This window comes from Perca fluviatilis, chromosome 20, assembly GCF_010015445.1.
Source record: "Perca fluviatilis chromosome 20, GENO_Pfluv_1.0, whole genome shotgun sequence".
Lineage (NCBI taxonomy): Eukaryota > Metazoa > Chordata > Actinopteri > Perciformes > Percidae > Perca > Perca fluviatilis.
The window spans coordinates 16,455,472-16,483,375 of record NC_053131.1 but is presented as its reverse complement, the minus strand read 5'-3'; the positions used below and the strand labels follow the sequence as shown (position 1 = coordinate 16,483,375).

The 27,904-nt window shown below is 39.0% G+C and overlaps 3 protein-coding genes across 3 annotated transcripts; 1 reads left to right on the top strand and 2 right to left on the bottom strand.

Moving 5' to 3' along the window:
* Positions 1–138: 138 nt before the first annotated feature.
* Positions 139–6,032, bottom strand: pole2 (polymerase (DNA directed), epsilon 2). The gene is made up of 19 exons (XM_039785274.1): positions 5,908–6,032; positions 4,592–4,692; positions 4,382–4,457; positions 4,194–4,271; positions 3,939–4,032; positions 3,743–3,817; positions 3,565–3,648; positions 3,418–3,474; positions 3,268–3,316; positions 2,840–2,912; positions 2,481–2,653; positions 2,295–2,384; positions 2,121–2,175; positions 1,573–1,632; positions 1,413–1,490; positions 1,122–1,230; positions 698–874; positions 445–512; positions 139–327 (listed from the first exon to the last, which is right to left on the bottom strand). Exons 1-19 carry the CDS (start codon positions 5,976–5,978, stop codon positions 309–311), a joined length of 1,587 nt encoding a protein of 528 aa, XP_039641208.1. The 5' UTR covers positions 5,979–6,032; the 3' UTR covers positions 139–308.
* A 767-nt stretch (positions 6,033–6,799) lies between these two features.
* LOC120549796 (kelch domain-containing protein 1-like) lies at positions 6,800–13,345 on the top strand. Its single transcript, XM_039786935.1, has 14 exons — positions 6,800–6,917; positions 8,562–8,678; positions 9,458–9,528; positions 9,793–9,910; positions 10,157–10,269; positions 10,858–10,945; positions 11,245–11,328; positions 11,481–11,561; positions 11,699–11,757; positions 11,867–11,976; positions 12,060–12,132; positions 12,221–12,305; positions 12,463–12,515; positions 12,956–13,345. The coding sequence occupies exons 1-14, from the start codon at positions 6,804–6,806 to the stop codon at positions 13,095–13,097; spliced, it is 1,308 nt and encodes a 435-aa protein (XP_039642869.1). The 5' UTR covers positions 6,800–6,803; the 3' UTR covers positions 13,098–13,345.
* A 105-nt stretch (positions 13,346–13,450) lies between these two features.
* On the bottom strand, positions 13,451–16,032 carry LOC120549797. The gene is made up of 3 exons (XM_039786936.1): positions 15,257–16,032; positions 15,000–15,067; positions 13,451–14,551 (listed from the first exon to the last, which is right to left on the bottom strand). Exons 1-3 carry the CDS (start codon positions 15,749–15,751, stop codon positions 14,449–14,451), a joined length of 666 nt encoding a protein of 221 aa, XP_039642870.1. The 5' UTR covers positions 15,752–16,032; the 3' UTR covers positions 13,451–14,448.
* Between the last annotated feature and the right edge of the window lie 11,872 nt (positions 16,033–27,904).

Sequence of the window (27,904 nt, the reverse complement as noted above, 5' to 3'; positions counted from 1 at the left end):
ATATATATATATATATATATATATATATATATATATGAGTGAAATTTAAGTCCAAAACTAACTTTGAAGACATGCAAGGAGACCACAGTTTTTGAGATTGCTCAAAGTAGGTCTGATCATTATGCATGCACAAAGATGTCAGTACCAAGAATAAAACCTTTATTATTCATGACAGAACATACATACGATACATACAAAATAAAACACTACAGCGATTTGATTACCAATCAATTTTAAGCCTACAGTATCATACTCAAGCAATGTACAAGACAATTGAAACAGATCAATTTCTAAATCCATAATTTCCTTTACAATCCTTGAAGTTTGCTGTGAACACACAAGAACACAACCGATTAGTATGAGCATCAGTGATGGTTGAAATTAAAGTTATCTGTAGTGAATGATGGGGAGAGAAAAGTGAAACTTCCCCAGAACACATCCTACCTGTCCTCAACAGTTCTGCTGGATGGGTAGTACACTTTGAATGTGAAGCCACTTCTTGGGAATGAACCCTGTAGAAAAAAAAAAATATATATATATAAAAAAATAAAAAAGAATTATATATTAGTGACAAATACAACATGAGTCCATATTGAGACAAGACCATGATATACAGCAAACTTAAAAAAACAACCATTGTTATCATTTTTGCCAATAGATAATTTGAAGTTCCCTCACTGTGGTTTCTGTTTCTTACCGGATTGACACAGAGACATTCTGTGTTTTTGATGCTGAATGGGTCGTATTTGTCTGCAAAAACGATGACATCAGGGATTGGGTAAACACGCAGGGAGTAGTCGTACGCCCAGAATACAGGACTGACATACAGAGGCAGTGGAGTCAAGTGACCCTGGGATAGGATAGTCTTAACAAACTGCGGAGAGGAGGATGAAAATGACAAGGTCATTTATTTACAAAAATAAAAGGACATTTCACATTGTGTTTTGTTAGAAATGAGACCAGACTATGTAGGTTTAACATCTTTGCAGCCACAACTCCTTGCTTAAGGAGCACTTAGAAAGGATGACAAGGCAAGTAAAACCTCTGACAACACAACACAACCGTTTGATGAGAGGACGTTCACTCGGTATGAAGGTTTGTTCAGAGAAGCTGAAACTCACATGGTTTGGAATGTCAAGATTGTTACTGGGCAACCGGACACAGTTCCTGCACATCTTGTTGACCAGGTCTTCCCTGATGACGACGATCTCCTGGCTGCAGTATTGGATCCTGTCAGGAAAACAAGGCAGTTCACTTTTAGTTTCTAGAACAGAGAACAGAAGTATTATGTCAAGACAATGCCATGACTCCAGTCACTAATTTCTCAAAGGCTTGCAAATCAATCTTGTTTACAACAGAACCATAACAAACATTTTGACATTAATAAAAAAACAAAGCCTTATATGTTTTACCTGCATGGGTTAGTAGTGAACACTGAAAATGGCACCCTCTGTCGGAACTCCTCCGTGATGTGATCTGCCAAAGGAGGACTAAGAAAAACATTTATCCACATTTGTCACCGAACAAAACTCACATAATTATGTCAAAAAACAGATGCCTCTTAATGTTTACCGTGGCAGGATCGTGCCTGGACCAGGGTCTTCAGGGCCAGGAACAAACACAAAGCGACAACTGCAGGATAAGAGTGAATACATTTAAGTCAACCATATTGAAACTTGAATAATTTAAGGTGCCCTGTGGAGTTTTCTTATAAACAAACAAGACTTGTGATAACATTCTTAGTTACTCACCAAATGCAATGTGTATATCCTTGAGCTTTAACAAACACATTGATTGCATTTCCTGCCTCATAAAACATTTGAATAGCTGATTTATTAAGTTTACATTTAAATCCAGAATTGTTTACATCCATGTTAACTAGCTTGCAGTTTGGTGGCGGATTGCAGCATATCTTGGCATTTTACTGCCACACATAGATCAGTGGAATAGTGTGAAACCATGGACAGTAATGTGTATCGGCGCACCCATGTGCATGTACATCCTCATGCACAAGATAAACCCACTCATACGTAGAAAAACAGCTCTATAGCACTACTCCACAGGGAAGTTTTAAGAATAAAACCAAAGCAGACTAGAGTAACAACGCTCTATGATCCTACCTGTTGTGAATGCTGGGGTATGCACATATAGCATCAGCAAGAGCCTTCAATGACTCTGAAAAGAGAAAAATTAGTTAGCTTTTGAAATGCTGTCCATTTATCCCTTTATTACACATCTTATCTTATCTCAAAGTCTACAGTATGTTATGAGTGATGAGGACCAAAAAGTCTCACCTTTGAGTGATTTGATCTGGGTTTTTCCATACGGGGCAGAAGAGAAGTTACCACACAAAATGAAACAGGTGGGGGGCATCGAAGCATAGCCTGTAGGAAAAAACAAAGTGAAGCTAAATGTGATTGTGTCTCATGAAATGCATATTCTTGACCTGTAAAGTCTAAAACTATGGTGCAATACCAGACCTGAGAACATTATGTTGAGCTTTTCCATCACTTCAACGCTGTCCAGCCACACATCAGAAACAATTACAAACATGGCGTCCTCATTCTCCTCCTCCAGCTGCTTCAGCTTGGCTGAAGCCTTCACCGAAGTGGTGGATGGACCACCAAAGAAGTTCAGATTGCCGTAGTATGCCCTGGCAATAAAGCAAGAATTGTCAGTGACTCACTGTTCTTTTACATGAAGCTGTGTCCTTTATAAACTAAACAATTTCTACAAGAGTTAAGTATCCTGTAAAAGGTAACCTAATGCTAAACTTCAAGCTAAAATACATCATTTTTAAATGGATATATAATATTGTAATTGGAGACTCAATACTGACCTTGTGCCTGATGATGGCTCTGTTGGTGGAAACCCAAAGCCATTGACGTGGAAAACCGAGTCCTCATACCAACCTTAATAAATAAAAATACTTTAATAAATATATCAATTCTTTATTATCCACCCATGTACCTGTTCACTTCTCTTGTTACATACTTGTTGACTGCTGTCTGTGTTCTTATTGCCAATTTTAGTTGTTACATCAAATTATATTTTATGTAATTTTAAACTGTATGCATGTCTAATGTATTTTATCTCCTGGCCCTCCTTCCCTTCTGCTAAGTGGCTTTTTTTGCTTGTGAGGCCACCATTGTAAATAAGAACTTGTTCTTAATGACTTGCCTGTAAAAATAAAAGGTGAAATAAAAATCTTATTGCATCTTTTTTAAATTTGCTTTACTGCAGTTGTAGTAGTAGGTGTTATCTTACCCTCTGCCAGTACAAAGCAGGACTCTGTGTACAGGCCATTATGAAACTGGTGAGAATCTAGTTAAGGAATACATCGACTTTAAAAGCAACACGATTGTATAATATAAAGTAGTTTTTTTGAGCCGCTTCAACAAATATATGAAAGGATATTGCTTTGGACATGTCGAGCTGTACTGTTCCACTTGGGTCCTCCAAGAAAAATGTACCCTTAAAAAATATGAAATGTTTCAGAAACTAGATGGAAATATACATTGTACTGAAAAACAGACAGGAAAGAGCTCTTCATCATGAACTCACCTCTTTCATTTGTGTGACCATCCCTAGTACAATCACCTCTCCCAGTTTAGATGTGCTACCAAGCAGTGCTTCAATTGTCTTGAGCTAGAAAAGACAAATCACAAACAAACAAAAAAATCAGTAAGATGCAAAACAGTAAGATACGTTTAATTTAAATTCATGTTTTAAGATGCGTTACCTGAAATTTGTTTTGACCCTCTTCAACAGCAGCACCTATTGCAGGTGGGGTGAAGAGCTGGTGCCGATGTATACGCTACAAAAAATATGTCTGTATAAATACAACATAATGCAAGATACACATATTGGGCATAGCGGTAAAGAGAGTGGGTCAGTTCACCAGTCTGGGAATTTGGTAATGAACTGTGCTCACTCACCTGTTGTAAGATGGTGTAGCGCTCCCTAAACAGTTCAGCTTTGTCTTTGGCCAAACCACACAGACTGGGTGCTGAATGGCTCGTCATACTAATGCTGAATAAAAAAGCCAAAATGAAAACTTTAAAAACGTTGTCTGCAGTACATGTATGTGTATACACTTGGTCTAACACCATCAGCAAAATGTAGCATTTGTAATTGAAATAATTCTGGGATTATTTTAAAACAAACAAGAAAGAAACTGTCCCTTTACTCACGGTACAAATTTCTTCCGCTCCACACTGTAAATGTATCTGGGCACATCAAAAGCTCCAATGATGTTGAAAACATTATCTCTGGAAGAGAGGTAAACAACTTTTAGCTAAAGCTATACAACCTCGCAAAATGTAGTTTGTAGTGAAACTGTTGCATTATGATCGATCAAATCAATAGGAAAAACACTTACATGGTTTCATCACAAGACTGAGTACAATCCTGAACTGCAATCTCCACCACAGACAGCTCTATCATACTAGAGGACACTGTTAGAAAACACAACCTGTGGTCACAACCTGCAAGCACACTTCAGGAATACAGAAACACAGTAAGTAGTGCATTCACCTGATTGCGCTCGAAACACACTGTGATCTGTAGAGACACATAGGACTGTACTTACATGGTTGCTTTTCAACTGCATCCAGGACCTTTTCAATAATATCATCCAGTTCAGAGGCATTGACAGACTCCAGGGCCTCCACAAGGTATCTGCTGGCGTCACTGGAGCACAAAAAAAAGGAAACATGCAAATGTTGTTATTGTTTCTTCCCTTTGACTGCTGATATGAGAACAATTGACTTTAGAAATAATATTAACAGCCTAAAATGTTTTAAAATGCCAATTGTTTGCTTGTTATATATTATACAACAGTTTAAATTTAAGCTGGACCACATAAGGATTTGAAGTGTCACCTTAAGTATGAGCATGAAAGGAGGTGAAGTGTCAGTTAAAGTGTAGCCTATTTAATGAATGCAGTTAAGGTTAATCAGGGCTCTAACTTACACAATTCAAGAGTAAGCACTGTTATACACACACGCGCGCGCGCGCGCACACACACACACACACACACACACACACACACACACACACACACACACACACAGCGAGAAGGTAATTAGGAATGATCTAAAGAACACACCAAATAAAATACTTCATAGTAGGGCAAGCATGTGTATCCCTATCTATGACTTTTGCTAGGAACTAACTAGAAATGTCTCCAAATTCACCAAGGGTATTAGGCATGATCTGAAGTATATAGAAAATAAAATACTTGATGGTAGGTCAGCATCGGTGCATTATAGAGAGGGGATACATTTTGTGGCAGACCAAAAGGAACGTGTATCCCACTATTACTTTTGCTAGAAAAGTGAAACTTCTACATATTCACCAAGGTTACTAGCTAGGTAAAGTATAGACAAAATAAAATACTTGATGGTAGGGCAGAGACTGTGCATTATAGAGAGGTATGTTTTGTGGCAATCCGAAAATGCAATCTGAAAGAATGTGTATGATCCCTGCAACCAGCTGATGATTCAGTTAAAGTTAAAGTCTAGGAATTGGATATGCCGTAGTTAGTTAGTTTAAATGCCTGCCGTAATTCATCTTTAACTAAGAGTGCAAGATTTAAAGCAGTTTAAATATCAGTTAAGGAACGTTAACGTTGGTTAGATGGTCAGTTCAAGTGTAATGTTGAGCGATTAAAGGTACAACAAGGTACCTCCAGGCTTCAGTGGACTACCAAACAATTAAGAAAACATGAAAATCTAAACAAAAACACAGCCTGCGCCATACTATTTCCTGTACCGCATCCAGACCATCGCTGCCTTTAAAGTGACATAGTGTTAGCTCTCCTGCTTCACGAATGGCAATAACATTACAACATTTGCAAAAAACAACAACATTAGAACAACGTTTAACTATTATTAAAATACATACGGTCGTAGTATAAGTCCCCGCATTTTGAATCCAGCGGACACTTTTGTCTTTATTTTGGGAGCAACATCCATGGCTGTTACAGTCCAACTCAAGATTTGGCGCTAAATACATGTCAACTTCCGCATTTGTTTCATCACTTCCGCTGAATAATCCTACACGCACTCCTCACAGACTTATATCAAAGAACTTCTAATATATCCGTAGACCGGCTTTGCTTATATCAAAGCCGGTCTATATTAGAAATTCTTTGCTTATATATATGTCAATGCTCACAGACCCCCAGAAAACGAATCACTTGAATGTACAATTTTTCAACTCTCGTCCTACGTGTTATATATTTTTTTCCTTAGGAGCTTTCAACCTGTATTATCCTTTTACCTTTGGGTGTTGTTAATCTAATTCACTAGCACGTTTTACCGTTTTATCATGAGAAAAGCATGTATGTCCTGCATTTTGCTTTCAATGAAGATAAAAAATATATTTAACAAAAATCCTCCCTCGGTTAAAAGTTTGGAATGAACAAAATGTATTATTATTATTATTATTATTATTATTATTATTATTATTATTATTATTGTTGTTGTTGTTGTTGTTGTTACGTCACATGTAGGCTAGCCTGGCTACATGATGTTATGGGTTTATAAACCCAACATGTATTGTAGCTTGAGTATTTACAGAGCTTATTTTTAGAGAAAATCCCGCACACTGACCATTACGCAAGCAATAATTTATTTAGAAGAATGAAGGTCTGAGACCGAAACGTTGTATTTTTCACTTTGTGTAATGCACATCAGAGAACGAATAGCACTGTATATCCACATTGCTACTAAACTCAGGGCCCCTGGCAGAAGCTTTTATTTTGACAAGCAAAAAAAGGCCGGAAGTTGTTTTTTTTAATGCTGTTTTTGACAGCTGAGCTTAGTGGAACGACGATCGCTTCTGCTGTGTTTTGGCGTTCACATCATGAGAAAACAACTATACCACATCTAAAAGCGTACTGCAGCACGCAAGTATGTTTATAATTGTTTTTGTGGAAAAGAAATGTTCAAAATATTCCTGTATTGTGGACACCGTTTGTTAGTGGCTGTATCTGCTTTTTTTTCAATCCAACCTTTATTTAACAAATTCAGGCCATTACAAACTTCATTTAACGATTAATACGAGTAGGCTAGCCTACCAAATACAGACTAGGTATCCAACTATAACAAAGAGACAATTTAATTATAAAAAAGAAAGGAAAAAACAAACAAAAAAACAGATAAAAAATAAATAAATAAATAGAGGTCTAGTCCACAACCAATACTTGTAAGATCTGTAACACATCCACTGCTTGTTTAGTTTTTATACATTTCAAAGATTTCTTATACATACTTGACTCATTCATGAACACACAAAATAAAGGTCCCACCTTCAAAAATCTACGTTTGTGGATAAACTGTTTAGCCAAAATAATCAAGGTGTTATACATCTGGTCCCTTTTTTGTCCTCCATTAACACTCCCAATTTAATGTCCCCATAGCTCAAAGACGGTGCTTCTGAAACCTTTTCAGAAATCCAACTTCTGACCAAATCCCAAAAAGATTTAGTTACACTACACTCAAAAAACAAATGTTCTAAGGTTTCCATATCTGAATTACAAAAAGTACAATTATTCTTGTCAATGTTAAATCTTTGTTTCAGAAACCTATTGGATATATATATATATATATATATATATATATATATATATATATATATATCGTTCAACACTTTAAAATTTGTTTCTTTTGCTTTCTGTGAAACAGGAAGAGTGAGGTATCTGGTTCTTTTTCTCCTTACAATCTCTAGGATAGTCTTTAAGTAGGGGAATAATACAGATGTAAGGGCACCCCTTATAAATTTGTTTGTGCATGTTGTCACCTTAAAATCTAATTCCTCAACAAACAGAGAAGGCATATGTGGTCCTCCTGCATCTTACTGCAACATGCCTTTAACCAAATTAACCATTGCCTGTGGAATAGCTTTAATAACTACTGAGTATTGTTTCTTGGTACACCTCAAGTTACTAATGAATTCATCATACTCCAAAAAAGTCCCACTTAAATCCATCAGATGTAGAATAGACAAGACACCTCTCTCAACCCAATCACCATAACATAACGATTTCCCTTTTATAAAGGATGCACCTATTATTCCATATTGGACAGCTCTGTAAAGTAGAGTAAAGTTGTGTTTATAAATCATTTTCCAGTACAAGAGGACCTGCTCATGAAATCTAGACAGCTTGACAGGTAGTTTAGTAACATTAAAATCACATCTTAAAAGAAAGTCTATCCCACCACATTTGTCAAATATCTTAGAAGGAATGTAGGCCTAATACCAGAAATCATCACTATCTTGAATAAAAGTTGTTAACCACCTCAGTTTTATCACTCCGGATATGATACGCAGGCTTCCAATTTTGTACAAATATACCATACTTCAGTAATGTTTATGTTTAAACTGATTACAACATCAGGGAATTGAAAGCCTGTAGGCTATTGTGTCAGCTCTACTCTGTTTTATGTTACTTTCCTTACTATTAAAACTGCAGCTAAGAATTTAGGCGATATTAGATATTTTTGTAATCATTTTAGGCTCAAGGGCACATTCTTTCACTCTCTTTTTATTAATAGCAAACAGTCATGGATTCTGCATTTGAGAGGCACTGCTCGGAGCTGGTGGCCCGGGAGAGGAGTGGACACACGGCTGTGGTGGAGGAAACCCTGCTGTATGTGTGGGGAGGTTACATGGTGAGAAAAACAAACTAACACACATTACCAAAACAGCTGTTTAACCAGCTTGCTCAAGGCCAATTGCTGCGTCATATATGTAAGGGAAATAAGAAAATGTACTCAAGTTTACTGGCTAAAGTAATCTTTAAGTACTACTCTACACTAACATTTCAAATGAAAATATTGCCCTTTATACTTTTTTTTTTTAACTTTCTGATTAAAATATTACTGCAAACATATGATCAGCTTGTGAAATATGATCCATGGTTGCAGATAACACTACAATATGCTGCTTGTTGGTGCATTATTGATAATACATCAATAATAATACTGTAATGGAATAAATATAATGAAATGGCCCGGGTCATTGTGCATAACAAGTACTTTTACTTTTGATACTTAATGTACAATGCAGATAATACTTCTGTACTTGTACTCTAACATTTTAAATGTAGAACTATTACTTGTCACAGTAGTTTTCATGAGGTGGTGTTACTACTTTTACTTAAGTAAAATATCTGACTACTTCCTCCACCACGTTTGCGCAATACACATATACACACTACAAAAGATACAGGCTACTTATAAGTAAATAAACGAAATTGAGCAAACCATCAGTTAGCATGCTGATGTGGTTTAGAGCACATTTTCAGAATTTTACTTACATGCTTTTGCATTGGTCATAATTATTTTCTTTTGTATTGACAGGCTATATTTCTGTAGCTATGACAGACTTGCGTATTACTACTACACATTTAAAAAAATAAATAATAATAGACATGTTGTATTCTCTACAGTCAATTGCTGACAATGAAGTGTTCCTTCCCAATGATGAAATCTGGGTGTATGACTTAGAACGAGGTGTATGGTAAGAATATTAAAAAATTCCAAATGTGCCTGTTTGTGGTCAAAACAAAGAAAAGGAAAATGACAAATTATGTTTTGACAGCTTTCTGGTGATTTCCCCACTAATTTTGACACAGCCCTGTCATGTCACATTTTTCCTATGTTAAGAATGACAAGCACTTGCCAGAAGCTTTCTGCTGAATAGTTGGCATTGTAAAAAAAAAAGTGTCATTAAATAAGCGAATGTGAGTAGTTTATCCACATTTTCTACACTCTGTTTTTGAAGGGAAGTGTTTCACATGTCAGGGGAAGTCCCTCCCTCTATGTCCGGGACCTGCGGCTGCTCTCTGAATGGACACTTGTACATATTTGGAGGTTGTAATGACAATGGACAGACCAATCAGGTGAGGCTGATAACTGATGCTCCACACATGACACTTTAATTATGGTTTACTTTGCATAAACTACATGCTTTTTAAATTGTTTTTTTCTGTGGTTAAAAAATAACTATGAACACAAAAGTATGTGTAAAATATCCTGTAGGGTGCGAGTACACTGACACAATAAATCAGTGTGAACACACCCAAAGGTCACAGCTTAGACTGAGCTGTGTCAACATGAAGAAGTGATCAGTGTTTGACTTCAAACAGATCTATTGTGTCAACCTGACAGACGGTAAATACACGTGGAGGAAGATCATACATGAGACCGGTTCTGCTCCTTCGCCTCGAGACAAACTGTCCTGCTGGGTTTACAATGGAAAGTAAGCACTATGAAAATGTGAATTTTTACTGACTTCTATTTCCAGGACTGTATGACTGCATAATGCACTGCTGGGCAAGTTGTGGTTGTAACTTTATAAACTACTACTTCATTATTACTGGACAAAACCCAGATTTGGAGGGTTGGACACTGACTTTATGGGAATTTTTTTTTTCAGTTGCATACTGATTGTTTCCATGTGTGGATTTATTTTTGATATAAGAAGAGGCTGTCCGCACACTGATATTTTCAAGAGTTTGCCCGACGAAGACCTTGCAGGTCAAAATGTTGCACTAAAAAACTTGGGAGCATGAACATTTCAGTGTGCGGTCAGCCTCTCCTTTTCCTTTGTTGCTGTTTTGTCCTGCACCTGTACCCAACTGTGGTTGTATGTTGATATTATATATTCCATTCCACCTTTCTTTGTCTCAGTAAATTAAAAGTCATAAGCTTACATTTTTCATATCCTTGCTAGCGTTTTTAGCTTTGTTCTTTAATCATTGTTGCTGTAATGACTAAACATCCAAATGGTATTTTGTCTGCGCTTGCATGATAGTAATTGTAATCATCTTTGTTTAATGTTCTCCAGGATCATCTACTTTGGAGGATATGGTCACAAACTGCTGACTAATGTCGATAGCAGAAACAGAAGCTTCATTGTAGATGAAGCATCATGGGTAATGTTTTTTATTGACTGTAAGTCTGTCATAGGTGTCCATAGATGTTTGCTACAACTACATCCATGGTTTGCTATCCCAATAGCACAGCATAGGCATTGAATATATTTTCAAAACAACATCAGTGACACATTTTTTCATGCATTTCAATGAGATTTTGTTCTAAAATGTGTCAGGCCGGAAAGTGATAAATTTCAGCATCTGGTGACACAATTGTTAAATCACTGGTACTGAACAAGAATACCCTTAAATTGCTTCATAAAAATAGGCATCATTGTATTTTAAAATTTTGTTTTCAGGTGGAGGATGTCCTCTGGGGATGGAACAACGAGGTTCATATATTTGACCCCATGCAAGCCAGTTGGAGAGAACCACAAACCAATGTGAGTCAGTGTGATTCATGCTTTTATACACTGAATGCAATGCAAAGATTCTTATTAGTGATTTCAGAGACAAGGAAAGTTTCACAGTTTTGGAAATCTGTTACAATTTCAAAATTCTCAGATGATTTTACAGTGACAGTTGTTGTGTGCAGGGCCGTGCTCCAGCCCCCAGGGCCGCCCACGCCAGTGCCACAATGGGATGTAGAGGATACATTTGTGGAGGCAGAGTCATGGTGGGAGCTCTACATGGTTTTCAGTTCTTCTCATATATTCATAAGTAGGCAACAATAAGTTAAAAGCACAGATACACAAATCAGATACACAAATAAGTCTGCCATTAGTAACTTGTGCCCCTTTTTTTTAAATGCAGGAAACCAGGATGAGTGACATTCACTGCCTAGACTTTCAGTCATGGACGTGGTCAGAAATGTACGTATGGGAAGTGTGCCCAAATGACTTCTATTTCAACATTGTCATTGATATTTAAAGCTGTTGCCAGGTTTGTCTTTCACAGCATAGTGCAAAATATGTTTTCCAGAATCCCAGTGTCCACCACTCCTGTGGGCAGATCGTGGCATACGCTCACAGCTGTATCAGACGGCACCTTGTTCCTGTTTGGAGGTCTCAGTGTAGACTGCAAACCAATGAGTAAGAAAATGTACCCACTTCTTCACTTTTATTCTCCTTGTTCTTTTGGTCATTTTATGTTCTCACATATTTTTCTCAATCAGGTGATGGGTGGTTGCTTGATGTTGAAACAAAGAAATGGAGAGAAGTCGAGCATCCCTTTAAGAATAAGCCTAGGTAGCAATTAATGAATATTTGCAAATGTAACAGATTGTTACTGTAAATTGTGGATACATTTTAAATAGCATAATTTCTCCTGTCTAAGGTTGTGGCACACAGCATGTCCAGGCAAAGACTCTGATGTGATTGTGTTTGGTGGAAGTTGTGATTACATCCTCCTTGTTGACACCGTAAGTATGACAGATACACTTCAGAAGCTGAAAAAGAGATGTGAAATTATTCTAACTTTACAGGCCTGATATCATCACAACAAACGAATACTAACTGCTGAATTCACATTAACACAGGCACAATGGACCTTTAAACACCTTGCATATTGTTTTTCAGGGTCACTGCAATGATGCACTTGTTTTCCAAACACAGCCATATTCTCTATTCAGGTAAAACACTTATATTTAACAAATCTCAAAAACATAATTTATATATACAATCACAGAAAGAAAATTCTAATAATTGTATAGCTAAAATAGACCTGTACACAACTCAAACATAGTTAAAATTAATAACATTAATTAACGAGAGCTACAAATTTGAATTTAGCCGTGTTGGTTCCAGAGCTCTGATAATGTGCACACTGGTTAGAGCCATCATTAATTATATTATTATATTGTTTCACTGGTGCTTCTCCTGTTATTGCAAGTGAAAAATATATGCTGTTAAAAAGATCAATTTCTTTGTAAGTCATGATATAAATCAAATGTATTGCATCAGGATAAACCCCTTGCGATGTATCATCTCCTATTCAAGGGTTATATTTACTTTGTTTATGTAATCTTTTTCCCAAAATAGATGAAAAATTACCGTATTTTTCTTTTAACAGGATTTGTGAGGATTACATTGCAAAGAATGCGAGAAACTATGAGATGCTAAGAAATCAGCTTTCTCTCCTACCTCCCAAACTACTGACGGCAGTACAGAGGAGGATGTCTTTCTACAGGCCTTCAAAGAAGCAAAAATATTAGTTCAAAGAATGTCTTAATTGCCAAAAACAATGCAGTATTGTACAATTTCTTAATTACGTACTGTTGTCCCTTCAGTGTGAACATCTCAGTCACACTGTGCAGTAGTGTTTTTATTTTTTAAATATATTGTGCAAAATAATTTAAGGTGTTGTATTTTATTGTTTTAGGGATGCACATTTTATTTTGTACAGTCTGCTTGCTAAAACACACAAACTGTTCTGTGATGATTAAATGGCCATCAAACTGTTTTTGCCTGATGTGGATTATTAGACTAGACAGGTATTTTAAGTATTGGCCAACTAAGTCAACACACGCATATCGAATCTCCCAGAAACTTCACACATGATCAAATATAAAGCAATAATCATTTTTTATTTGCAATATAAAAGAAAATTGCAAAACTCTTCTTCTACATTTCTGGTTGAAATTCACCTTTTGTTAAAACAGTGACACATGCAGTTTGTTGACACATACAGTATTCACGTCAGTGTTCAAGTATGTGTTCATGCACACAACTACTGTGTTCCACCACTAAGTGGCAGCAGACCTTTAGGTTTGAATGTGCCTGAAACTCAGCAGGGTCAAACTGAGCCTGACTGAAAGTCTCTGCTGCCACACATTCCTTCTTCATAAGGGTGGAAAAGTGCAGGAACTGTGGTCAGGAAGGAAACCTTAAATAAACAATCCCAGCTCATACCTTTGCAGGGTTGGCACTCAAGAAAAACTATATTCTACATATACACTGTGCTGCACGCACAAAACTGCTGGTGAAAATGTTATTTTATGCATATAGCAATGGTCACAAGAATGTGCCTTTACTGCTAGATTTCAGTTTTACAAACCAGAGAAATGTCAGTGCTCTCTCCTTTTCCTATTAACAGACAAGTTAAAGTAAAGAACATAATAGGTAACTATAAGTAGGCATTGAGCTCTGCGGGAGCCCAGCAGCGTTGAGGGAGGGACAGTGACACCTTACCACTGCAGATAACAAACCAAGGAGGCTTCTCTCAGTTCACTGACCTGATCTGTGAGGAGAACCTCCTGGCACCCGTTCAAGTTGGTGTTATAACACTGCGATTACACTGCTTCATGTAGTTAAATAAGACTTGGGAAATGTTATGGCTTGAATTGCAGCAGTTTAAGTTAAACACAAACCATGTTAAATGTCCTGGAAATCCTGCTTAAATACAGTGAATAGTAGCCTTCCTTAGTGGCAGGAAATTGTCAAAAGAAACCCTGCTTCCCTTTCTCTCTCTCTTTTTTTTTTTTTAAATGTCCTCTGCAAACTGCTGTGTGCCATGAGAACAGCTGAGAAGGACAACAGCTTTGCTGCAGCACTCTCAGCTGGGGGTCAACTAAACTCTTTCTCAATAGTGTCCATCAGCTCTTCTTCTGACCCATCGTACATGGTGACTGGCATGGGGAGACAGGAGCTATGGCAGCTGCCAAAAGTCCTGGGGAGAGTGGAGAAACATGTCAGCAATATGGTAATAAAGATAACAGGAAATATAAGTGATACATGTTTATGTTAATTTCACACTATATGTATTATTCTTTTGAGTAAATCAACCCACAACATCAAACAATCAACTGATGAATTTCCAATTAATATGATGCTCTAAAGGGCCATCAAGGACCAGTGGTGTGAAACATATTCTGCCTAGTTGTGCTTAAGGCATGTTATGGAGATGTTTTTCTTAGTTGTGCTTCCGGTTTTCACACTCAACTCGAGCAAAGCTGCAACAACAGACACATGTTCGTGTCTGTCTGACTAATCTGATCTGCCCTGAGAATAATGGGTCGGTAGTTCGATCCCTTTAAGGTTAATTTGATCTGGCTCTGCCCGGCTTTTACTACTCCACTGACTCGGAAATCCATTATTTATTAGAGCTGTCTACTTACAATTGTTTTTCTGATGTGGGAACAGCTTCCAACAAAGACCCTCTTGTCAAAAAGCCCTGAGAGGAGGACTGACATAAACCAGAGAGGAGAGAAGAGATATCATGTGTTTCCATCTTAGCACTGAACAATTCTTCAGACTTATTGCTATTCAGAAAACCATCCTGCTGTTAATGCTGTAATAAAATGTTACAAAAACAATCAGAGAAATCATCCAATAATAATCAATAAGCAAACAGTAGAAAAATAAATGTCCTTACACTGTGCTGACTGGGGCACGCCGGTGTGTGTTTTTTAGAGAGTGTGAAAGCATCATTGCTCATCTTGTTTACATCTCTTGATCCACCATGTGAGCCACGTGGCTCCTCGGCTCGGGACCGAGGAGCTGGGCTGAAGTCCTCTTCATCGTCCTGACTAAAATGGCACAGTCCGTATGTTTTGGATCTGACGACCGTCTTCTTGGGAGGGTTTGTCTTCACGGAAGCTCTCCCTCGCTCCTCGTAATCCGCAAGAACTGTGTCCATCTCTCCATCAATGTCATCGTCCTCCCGAGAAAAGTCAGAGTCGTGCCCCTCGCTGTGGCAGTCCGGTTGCGCACGGTTGCGCGTGTTGCGCAAAATTGCATGGATTTTGAGAGGCTTGAATGGACGGCTGTCCTGTTTGGGTGAAGTGACACCGCCAGTTGTTTTGGTCACGTTCACTTCGCTGACACACGCAGGTGCAACTTTCTTCCCTCGGCTTGTACCGCTGCCCATGTCCGTCTTTCTGGCTGCTTTCAAAATCTAAATGCAGAGTTTCATTTCCAAATTCCTCTTCAGGCACACCAAGAGCTTCCAGAAGTTGAACATTAACCAGCAATGATCCTTGGCAGTCTGTTTAAGGTCAGTTTTCAATTAGGTTTAAGGCTGTAAGACAGTAATTTGGCTAAAAACCAGCTCTAGGGGCCGATTTTCTTTAAAATGTTCCGCTACCGATCTGCAGACGAACTGCTGAGATGATCTCCATGTTCGCTGACCCGCTGCCTGTAAACTTTGTAACTGCACATCAGGATGAGAAGCAGTGTATCAGTTACATAACACCAGTTTGGCTCAGGACCCCAGGGAGAAAACTCCGCCTTCTCATAGCGGTAAACACACCCTTTATGTTTCCATTATTTCTACCGGGCAAAAATAACTTCCACTAACTTTAGAACCTCTGCCTCTTCAGGTTTTCTTATTTATCATAGACTTTAAACATTTTTTAATGAAAAACCTTTTTAAAAAGCACAACATTTAAATATATAGCCATTCCCTGGATTGAGAAAGAAATTACATAAGGATTTAGACAGTGGGAACATGAACAGGGGCCAATTAGTTTGATTTATCTGTATCACATCATGATCAGCCTTTTGCCCCTCTGTGTTCAGCTAATAGATTTTATTGAGGCAAGTGAGGTCAGGAGTGAGTGAGTTGCTGTCCGCCCACCTGGTCCAATTCAATTCAATTTTATTTATAGTATCAAATCATAACAGAGTTATCTCGAGACACTTTACAGATAGAGTAGGTCTAGACCACACTCTATAAATTCCAAAACCCCAACAATTACAGTAATTCCCTCAAAAGCAAGCCAGGAGCAAGTCCAGGAGGCCCCCAGCTCACCAGCCCCTCCGGTGACTGATTAAGACTGAAGCACTGAGCCACAAGACAAGAGGGGGCATTCCTTTCCGACAGCTTGGGCTTCCCAGAGATTCCTCAATAAGCTTTTGTTTGATCCACTTGGACATACAAAAGACACAGCGGGAGCATCTCCCTGCCAGAGCTGTCCAACAGGAACCCAGAGTTCACCCGAGTAAAGGAGTTGTTTGCTATCTTTCATTAAGTGCCTCTTTCTCTCTTCTCTTGCTTGTGTGTGCACATATGTGTGTGTGTGTGCCAGACAGCTGTGCAACCTGTTCTCCCTGGAGGATGACCAAGTCAAAGACACCTGCTGTGTAAGCAACTGGCATTTTTCAAACTGTGAATGTGAGAGGGGGGAACAAATCAGCCTGCAAGTCCCAGATGTGTCATCAAGGAAATTCCTGCTTTACTTTTTGATTTTTTTGGAGAACATGCCGGGGAAAAGATCTACGCTATTGTTCCTTTACTTAAATGTTACTCAAACAGGATGCTTATGCTTTTGAAGACTACTTTCAGTAGCAGTTATTCTTCATGAAAGGCCCAGTGTGTTATCCTGATTATAACCATTTCAATATGAATACCTATCTCTAACCAATCTCTCCATTTTAGTGAAGTCCAAAGATAATCATTTCTTTATGAAAAGGTTTTCTTATAGATTGCCTTATAGGGAAAAGAACTTCAGAGCAAAACTGGGACATCCTCCTGATTGTGCAATAATAGCATAAATATACTATAGTTCTTGCCTCTCCAAAAGTCCAATAAAATCCAGTAGTAGTAGAAGAAGTAGTAGAAGTCCTAATTTTAGATTGTACCCAAAAGTAAAAGTACACAAACAAGCTTCCTTTTCATCCCTGCTTCTCATGGAGTTTTGTTTTTGTAGTTTTTTGACCCCCATTTTTGTTATGCTCTGTCTGCAACAGTGTATCATTAAAAGAATCAGGCGGCCACATCTGGAAGAGAACTAAACAGCTTCCAGACGAGGGGGAGGATCTGCCGCAAGACGGAGGCCACAGCCCAGCTCGCTGCATAACTGTGGCTTCTCTGACATCTCCCAGATTCAAGAATATTCCTCCTCCCATGCCACTTGATAGACTGGGAAACATTCTTGTTCTGGATTCTGCATGTCTTTGTGCATTAAATCCTCCAAAACTATGTGAATTGAAATGATTTCGGGACAATGTGTTCGCTGCTTTAACGGTCACAAATAAAAATGCCCTTTGACCCTCCCAACAGCAGAAAAACGTGAACATTTCTTATTATTATGACTCAACTGCTCCATTTGAAGGGCAACAAATTAAACTATTGTCATGTTTGAGTCAAAAACACATTTCTGCCATATGTCTGGCGAAACCAAATCTCTGGAGAGTATTTAACAAGCCAGCTGCTTGCTGATAGGCATTCCAGTAAAACTGTCTGGGCCTCTTACCCTGCCAGGTACACAAACATGAACATGACAGTGTCACGAAGAATTACACACCAACATAAACACACCGCATCCTGTAGTACTATTTTTCTGTTTACTAGTACATCATTAGCCTCTACTCAGACCCAAACCTTAAAATGTAAAACTGTGAGGATCTATAAAAAAAATATCCCCTCTCTTTACAGATGTTATGTACAATTTTGAATTTACACAATATACCGTACATGAGACATTCCCTACAGAGGAAGACACAAAATCTTCTTTCGACCATCGAGCCACTGCACAGACGTAATTAACTGAACAGATGAGCAAAGCTGAGACAGAGGGATATTGTAACTCTGACACGGTGACATAAGGTTGTCAGGGCAACAGTCAATGCAGCTAGGAGGAGTTCAACTGTAATAAAAGAACCGGGGGCAGCCCTGTTTAACTTTGAGCTATCCCTCTTAATCTGCTGCATTACTAAATGTAAGTGAAGGCTCTTGCAGTTGTGTTGACGTTAAAAGTACGTCACAGAGATGAACTTATGACCTCTGGAGGAGGTTTGCGAACAAACCTTTTACTCCCAGTCACCACATTTATAATGACATACCCAGTATAATTCTAACTGAAAGCTGTAAGAGATGAGGCATCAACTTATGTTATGATTTAATGATTTAGTTCATGTTGCCCGAGCAGCACACGGTGAAAGGAGTGTTGAGGTTAAAACCAGCAGATGGCGCCAGCATTCAAGAAAAGCAAACCACAGAGCCTCTCCCCTGCTGATTCTTGCCAGTAGAGAGACTCAAGGGTCCTTGAAAATGACAATGGTGGCTCGCACTGCATCTACAAGGACAACTTTACTTTCTAGGTTTAACATGTGACGAAAGCTCTGCTGAGCTCACTAGGGGTCTTACAATTTTAATCAAGAAAAGTAAGCGAAACGGTCAACAAAGAGCTCCATGTACGAGCGTTGTTTGAGACAAAATATTCTGTATTGATAGTGTTTTTTGGTCAGTATTTTGAATAGTAATGTAAGAGTAACACTATGTTAAATCATTTGTAATTAATCATGACTTCACTTGGTAAAAGCAATGGACTAATTCATGACAATATGACTTAGGAAGCACACTGTAACCATTAAAATCCACTGAGGACCAACCAACCAACCAACCAACCAACCAATCAATCAATCAATCAATCAATCAATCAATCAAGCGATCAATCAAGACAAATAAGAGAATGTGGTAATAGAGACAAAAGCCAAAGTACTATACACATTAAAGTGAGACTATGTGACTTTTGCTAAATGGCAGCCATTGTGGCTGGTCGCTCACTGGGTCTGTCTGCTGTTTGGTGCTGAGCAGTACTGTACAGTGGATTTGAAAACAGTTGCCTGCTGCGGCCGAAAACGGTGCTATGAGAGCAGTGATAGTGAACCAAAACAGTAAAGCTAAACAATGAACTGAAACTTGCAATAGATCTGTAAAGATGAGGGGAGCTGCAGATTCAGGTGATAATTTGCTGTAGGTTCTACTTACTACGAGCAACACCTTACACATTGTTTTCACATTGTCATTTGAAAAATAGCCATTTTAGCTGCTTTTTTTAAAAATTTAATTTCTTTTTAGCACAAATACAACCCTGAATTTGAGGATGCAGTTACAGTATATACATTGTAAATAAATAGTCTCAACTTTCCACTCTCTTTCCCATGCTTCTGTGCTTGTTGTAACACTGTGTGCTGGAAGGTCTTCTCAGTTGTCCAGTAGTCTTTGGTCACTATTCTGCAGTGACCCATTTTTCTGTCAAAAGGCCATGTAATCAACAAAAAACAATTACTGCCTCTCGCAGGCGCTCAAAGCACTCAATGCCAGCATCTGCTCACTTCTTAATTACCTACTAGGTAACAGGCTTCATTTGGAGAGGAACTCACAGCAATCAATCCTTGCATTATACTTGGCTTGTTTGTCAGCATCCTAATCTGTCAGATTGGTAGTGTTAGGTCTGTTCAGTTCTATTACATTTGATTAACTTTACCTATATGCCTTTATTTATTTTCTTGCATTTATTGTTTCTTTTTCCTCTTGTAACTTAATAAACCGTAAACTTGAAAGTATATCCTGGTTGCCCGTTTTACTCCTTAGGCTCATTTCACCCGTTTGCTCTCAGGCTTGTGCTAACCTGGTTTCTGCCTCCACAACACATCGTTTCAAATGCATCTCCTTCGTTTAGTGATGTTTTTTTTTCCCTCCTCTGGCAGACAGTGGATCATGTCAATTAGAGCAAGTTGCTGTGAAGCATTGGCTCAGTCAAGTCCTGGCTCCAATGTTGATGTGAAAAGAATACACCAAAGTAAAACCGTAGTACAGCTGTTTCTCAGAAATCCCTTGTGTTGTCATTGGCTGCATTGTGTGTCTTTGTGCATTTGTAATGATGTGTTCATGTATTGTAGTCCAGCCTTTACTTCCGTGACCAACGTGCGTCACTTTGTAACACACGTTATAATGCTTGCCTAGCTGCTAGCATGGCAATCCCTAAATACTCTGCAACTGACAAGCTAGCAGTACTTACTGCGCATGTGCGACTCCCAACAAAGATGGTGCAGAAGTGAGATGCCTCACTCTGTAGCTAAAACAGAGAGCTCAACACACAGGTTGAAAAGAGGAGCTGCAGCAATGTGCAGTACAACAAATATATGGTGTTTTCTGAAAATTAAACCACATAAACCTAATGCTAGTATTTGGGGCATGGGGACACTCAAATTAAATCATTATTTAATACCACTAAAAAGGTTTGAAATATCAACACACCATATCTTGGAAACCAGTCATGACTAGTGGAACGCCGTGCAACGTGGAATCTCCATAGACGGTATGGGAATCTCAGACTCATTTGCACGGCGCTCGTTTTTCGACTAGTCATGACTGGTTTCCAAGATGGCTCCCGCAAGTAAACATGAACGCGACTGTCTTTATAATCTATCTTTTTAATAAACTATCTGTACACTCACAATGTTGTCAATGCTTCGGTTCACATTTAGGGACCCTCATTATGTTAACGTTATGGTGTGGTGATATTTCGAACCTTTTTAGTGGTATTAAATAACGATTTAATTTGAGTGTCCCCATGCCCCAAATACTAGCATTGTAAGCTAACCAGCGTTCCGCGGTAGCCTCGTCAAAGCTCCAAACTCATTCGATTAGCATGAAAACATGTCCCAGAGAGCGACAGAGTAGGTACACATCAGTTAATAACCCCTAGGTTCGTTTTGCGCTGGAATTGTCCTTTAAGGATGGCAATGTTGGTTTGTCAGTCCACTACTTTGGTCCAGATGGTCTCAACACCTGTTGGATGGATTGCCATGAAGTTTTGTGCACACATTCATGATCCCCAGAGGATAAATCCTACTGACTTTGATGATGGTTCCTGTAGTGCCACCAGCAGGTTGACATTAGCAGTTTTTAATGGAAATCGCTCAACAACTAATCAAATTTCGTGCTGACATTTAGTCCCCATCCAGATGAATGATCATAACTTTGGTGATCACTTTACTTTTCCTGTATCATTATTGTCAGGTCAATATTTAAATTTCCAATACTTTGGTTTATGGCTAAACACCTACAGAACTTTCCCAGCAGCCTCAGCATTATTTTTTGTTTAATACTCATTAGCAAATGTTAGCATGCTAAATGCTAACCTAAGATTATAAACATTATACCTGCTAGACATCAACATGTTAGCATTGTCATTGTGTGCATACTGCCATGCTGAGGCAGATTCTTAGTCCTGTTTTTGCTGAGCAATCATTTTAATTGGGCTGATATCTGTATCTGCTAGTGCTCAATCAAGCTTTCAGTAAACTCTCTTAGTAACACTACAACTTCCTAAACACACGTGTTTTGTTTTATCCTTCATGGCTTCAGCAGATTTCTTCCAGTGGATGGCATGGTAAATTGCAATCAAAAGCAAGCTTTTAATAACGGTAAACAATTCACAATTCTGATTATCTAGACTAAAAATCTAACTAAAGAATTAATATATAAAGCAAGCAGTTCCACAAAATATGGCAAAAAGCTATGCTGCTAAGATACAGTTTCCACTGTGACAAAAACAGCTGCTGAACAGCACCTCAAACAGTTTTTGTTAGTGATTTCCTGTCCTTTCTCCTTTACTCACTGTCAGAACAACACAGAGAATATAAAACTTGATCTGATTCCTTCCCTAGGTATTTCTGATCCAAAAACATTTCGAAGGCAGAGGAAAAATACCGAAGGACCAAAGGAGGAAGCAACACCAATGTGATGCTGTCCATGGTGCTGACAGGCTACAGATGGCACTGAATGGACAGCTGTACTAAAAACCTTACTATTTAATTGATAAAGTCCCTGGGGTATGTCAAGGATTTCGTGCAGACCTTTTTAAATTCCCAAATCCTTTAAAATGTACGTGGATTACAATAACCTTATATAATTGTCACATTTAGAAACCTTCTACAGCAGCTCTGTGCAACACATTTCTTTCTAACTGATTTGTATTAGGAAAACCTTCACAGGTGGCTAAACAATAAACACCCATGTTTGGTTTTGTTGCAAAGCTGCCAGACAACAAAGCAGGTGGTGGGTTGTAGAAAGTGTATACTTCACTACAAAAACAAGTATGGATGTACTGCATGGCATACAGAAACACAGCCCAATGTTTACTGTGTATCTGAATGTTTGTACCTGCCTGCCAGATATGGGGAAAGTGTGCAGTTGAAAAAGGTGCCATGCATGTGCATACCCCTCTCCATGTTATATAATGGGACTACTGATGGCTGGCATCATTATCGGCCCTGTCTATGCCAGTCTAAAAATATGGTTGAGCACCAAAAGTATGTGGCATTAATGTAACTGAGGAGAACAGGAGAGGGGTTTGGATCACGAGCTGTTTCTGTGACAGTCCAGAGCCAATGTGACAGAGAGGGCAGGGCGAGGATAAAAGATCCAGACTGGAGTAAAAAGAGAGCAGGAGGGAGTGTGTGTGTGTGTGGAAGGGGGGTGTTGTTGAGAGAGTAGTGGCTGAGGTGCGGAGGAGGTGGAGGTAGGCTACCTCAGCTCCAATATCATGCACATTTTAGATATATACCTGCCAGGGCCACCTGCAAAGTAACATTCACTGGTCTGCAGCATATTTCTTCAAACTCTGGCTTCTCTTCTGCTAAGGTAAAATTATGTTACATAAACAGCCTTCTGCGGTTTAATTTAATAACCCTTAAAGGTTTTATTCCAATAACATTTATGCAATTCATGCATACTAACAGCACTCTCAACTGAAAGTGGAAATCAATTCAATTTCAACTTGTAAGTAAAGTTTAACAAATTAAAGGAAGAGTCCTGAATGTCGGTAGAGGACAATGCTAAATCTGCATCCAACATGTTTTCTTAATCAGCTTTCATTCTTCTGACTGGTTTGAAGTGGGCAGGGCTTGGAAAAAGGTGATGTCACATACCTCTGTGCACCAATCAGAATTGAGCAACATTTGATTCAAACTCTGACAGTTGTGGGGTTGTTTGTTTATGTTGACAGGCCAATAACAATGACATCTGACAACACCACACCAACACAGTCTTCATGAAGCAGATTAGCTGAGTTCTTGAGAGTAAAACTCTTCAGTCAGTGCGTTTACATGCAGTTTGCAAAAAAATGATTATATTCCGGTTAAGGCAAATACCACGATCTCTCAAATGCCATGTAAACAACCCACCCCGGTTAAAATCGGAGTTCTCATAACCCGGTTAACAGAGGTAGAACTCCTTCAGTAGTGGGAACACTGTGCTGTCCTATTAAGTTGTTCAATTTTACTACTTTAGTGATCAGTCTGTGTGTTGTTGACATAGGTCAACCGGAAGAAAAAGCGTTGTGTGTTGGCAGAGCGCCACCTACTGTACCGGAGGTGAAGTTACTCCTATCATTCTCCCCATTCATGTATACGGGGAGAACTGGGATAACCTGGTTAATCACTTAACCGGGGTAAGACCATAGCTCGGTTACTGTTGTGCATGTACTCGCACTGATTGACCGTTCACTAAACCCCTACCCTGAACAGAAGGCTCGTTCGAGATGAGGCAGGTCTGCGCAGAATCGATCGCCGGCGATCGGCGCCCGATGCATGCCGGTTAGATTTGTGTCCGACTTGATCTCGACTTGCTCTGACGTCACACATGTTGGGCAACAATAATCTCACGAGTTCAAGGCGGCCGCAGTTTTTAGAGCCAGGTGCCGCACTTGCTCTCCACTCCATATACTTTCTATAGGCTCCTTCGAGATGAACTGCGCCTCGCCTGTAAAGTAGACGAGAGCAGGCGGCAGCAGCCGGGGGCGGTGACAAAAGTCCGCTCTCAAGTCGGACAGTTTTCCAGCTGATTCCAGCAGCCTTCAGGATGAACAGGAAGTGACAGAAACAGTGGTGGTCCGATTCCGATTTAATAAAATGTTATCAGACCCATATATCAGCTCCTACACAGTCTCCAGCTGTTTTTATTATGACAGAGTAGCTGTCAAAATGCTCTACATGCGATCTGTTGCTGATTTTAATTAACAACACACTGTAGATGATCTGTAATCTGAACAGATTTAGTCTCTCTGACTTCTAAACGTAACTATCAGCCACACTACATGTGTTCTGTACAGAATTAGCCTTTAAATCAGACAAATCACAGTTAAAACCCTCCGATTCAAAATCAATAAAAAGTTTATATAAATCGTCATCATGTTGAGTCGATTCTGAACCAATCAGCTGTTCGATCAGCTGAGAGCATGCACTGGGTCTGCCTGCGTCCGCCTGGGTCTTGCAAGGGGGTAAGCTTCGCTTCAGAACTCGAACCTCCTACGGCGCCATTTTGACGCTACAAAGAGATCACCTCCCGCTAGCATTCAACTGACTAGCATACATTTTGGCGCCACTTTGACAGCGAATAACTTTACATCTGAAGCGTTTAAAGACTCTATTTGTCCATTGTTTAGTTCTAAAGAAACACGACAATGTATAAAAGGCTCCATTACCTTGCACCTCACGTTATGGCTCCGTAGCAGACGTTTTTATAAAAATAGGCTAACGATTGTGTCATAACCAATTGACTTACTGTCGCACAGTAGAGGAATTACCGTACAGTACAGGAGAAGCTCGCAGGCAGTTTGGACTTACATTAGCTGTTTAGGTTTAATTACTAATGTTAACTAGCATGTAAGTGATCAGTAATTAGCCTGTGCCTATGTTATCTCCTTACATATACCTACGCTCTCCGTCTCTGTAAGATTGGGAATGATTGAGATTTCTCTTGGCACAGCTACCAGAGAAACTTACAACTTTCAGACACATTGCTCACGTCACATTTACGTTGTCTCTGTCAGTTGGAGGCTGCGCAGTAAAGCAAGAGATCACCGGAAAAGTGCTTCTAATAGCCTTCACTGGTCTCCGTCCAGAGCAACGGGGTCTATTGGTCCATTTTATATATGTCAATGGGCTCTTGCCGTTGGTGAAAAGCAACTACGCTACCTGCGTCTCAGAACTGCAGCAGCCTTGGTCTCGTGAGATTATTGTTGCCCACGTGTGCATGACGTCAGAGCAAGTCGGGATCAAGCAAGGGGGTAAGCTTCGCTTCAGAAATCAAACCTCCGATGGCGCCATTTTGTTGCTACAAAGGTATCACCTCCTGTTAGCATTCCACTGATCGCCATTTTTTTTTACGTCACTTGACTGCGAATAACTTTACATCTGAAGCGTTTAAAGACTCTATTTGTCCGTTGTTTATTTCTAAAGAAACACGAAAACGTATAAAAGGCTCCATTACCTTGTACCTCACATTATAGCTCCGTAGCAGACGTTTTTATAAAAATAGGCTAACGACTGTGTCATAACCAAGTGACTTACTGTCGCAGAGGAATTACCATATAGTACAGGAGATAGCTCGCAGGCAGTTTCGACTTACATTAGCTGTTTAGGTTTAATTACTAATGTTAACTAGCATGTTAGTTAGCAATAATTAGCCTGTGCTTATGTTATTTCCTTACATATACCTACGCTCTCCGTCTCTGTAAGATTGTAATATTGTAATATTTCTCAAACCATTTGAGTTTTACTGCTCATATTTTTATACAAGCAACATACATATCTCTGTTACAAATATGCACTGAAAGTTTGTTTATAGGACCAACCGTTCTTGAACAATTCCACCGAGAGTGGCGATAGGTGAAATGTTACAACCTGCCCCATATGCGGGGTTAGTTGTAGATAGAGGGTTAGTTGTAACACTTGTTAAAAAGTTGGATTTAACACAAATAATTCAATGGCATTGTGCTATACACCTAATACAACTGTATAAAACACTTCTTTACTAAACTCTGCATAATATAATAGTTTAATTTACGGATCTATTGAAAAATAATAAAAAAAAATAAAAATAAAATGTAAAAAATAATTAAAAAAATTCTCATTCTATGGACAAAAGAAATGCAATACATAGTTGTTCAAGCTGTACTTCAATACTTTCAAAATATTGGTTTTGAAACATTAATGCAAATAAAAGACTTTGTGAGTTGAAAATGGCTACTTTTGTAGTGTAATTATAGTGGTGTAAGTTACACGGTGTAACACGTTGTTACACCGTGTAACAACGTGTTACAACTAGCCCCGCTGTGACGCGTTTACTTCAGGACTGGCTAGCACTTGCTAAGCGATGGTCACATCTTTTAAAATGGTACGATGTTTTAGCCAAGAGGACGGTGATCAAGGCAATATAAGATTAGATACACTGACTTTCACACACTTTTTAGAAATCGAAAAATACTTCTGACCAAAAAAAAATAGTTACATGACGCCAAAACACAATTTCTTCTCTCTCTCGGAGACAGCAGAAGTCAACAGAATTCCAAATTGGCTGGAACACGTCTAATGGCAATGTCATTACATGCCCTGAAGCACATCCAGTTATACCCTGTGCAACCACCTAAAAAAGCTATGTTACATGCATTTAACCTCGCGTTACTTTGTGCCCCGCGCTCCCCTAACAGCTGATTGGTTCAGAATCGACTCAACATGATGACGTTTAATATAAACTTTTTATTGATTTTGAATTGGAGGATTTTAACTGCGATTTGTCTGATTTAAAAGCTTATTCTGTACAGAACACATGTTGTGTGACTGTTTAGAAGTCAGAGAGACTAAATCTGTTCAGATTACGGATCAACTGCAGTGTGTTGTTAATTACAATCAGCAACAGATCGCATGTAGAGCATTTTGACAGCTACTCTGTCATAATAAAAACAACTGGAGACTGTGTACAAGCAGATTTATGGGTCTGATAACATTTTATTAAATCGGAATTGGACCACAGTGTTTCTGTCACTTCCTGTTCAGCCTGAAGGCTGCTGGAAACGGATGGAAAACTGTCCGACTTGAAAGCGGATTTTTGTCACCGCCCCCGGCTGCTCCCACCTGCTCTCGTCCACTTTACAGGCGAGGCGCAGTTCATCTCGAACGAGCCTAATGATGCCAAATCACAGCATAGTAACGATAGCTAGAAACGGCAGGCACGTAAGCTTCTGTGATTTCTCCACGTTAGTTTTTTTCGATTGCTAAACGACAGTGGGCACAACTGGAGTCACATGTGCAAAACTCAAACCACAGTCTGCATTACCAACAGTCACCTGAGCTAAACAGTTCACATCACCTGCAAAACTCGTTCAAAGCAACACAACTCTTAACACACGTCTCAAAACACTATGCACAAGCCTCACTGAGATAACACACACTGTCACTCAGAACACACTGAGTAAAAACACTAGCACAGACAAACTTTCTCATCTTTACA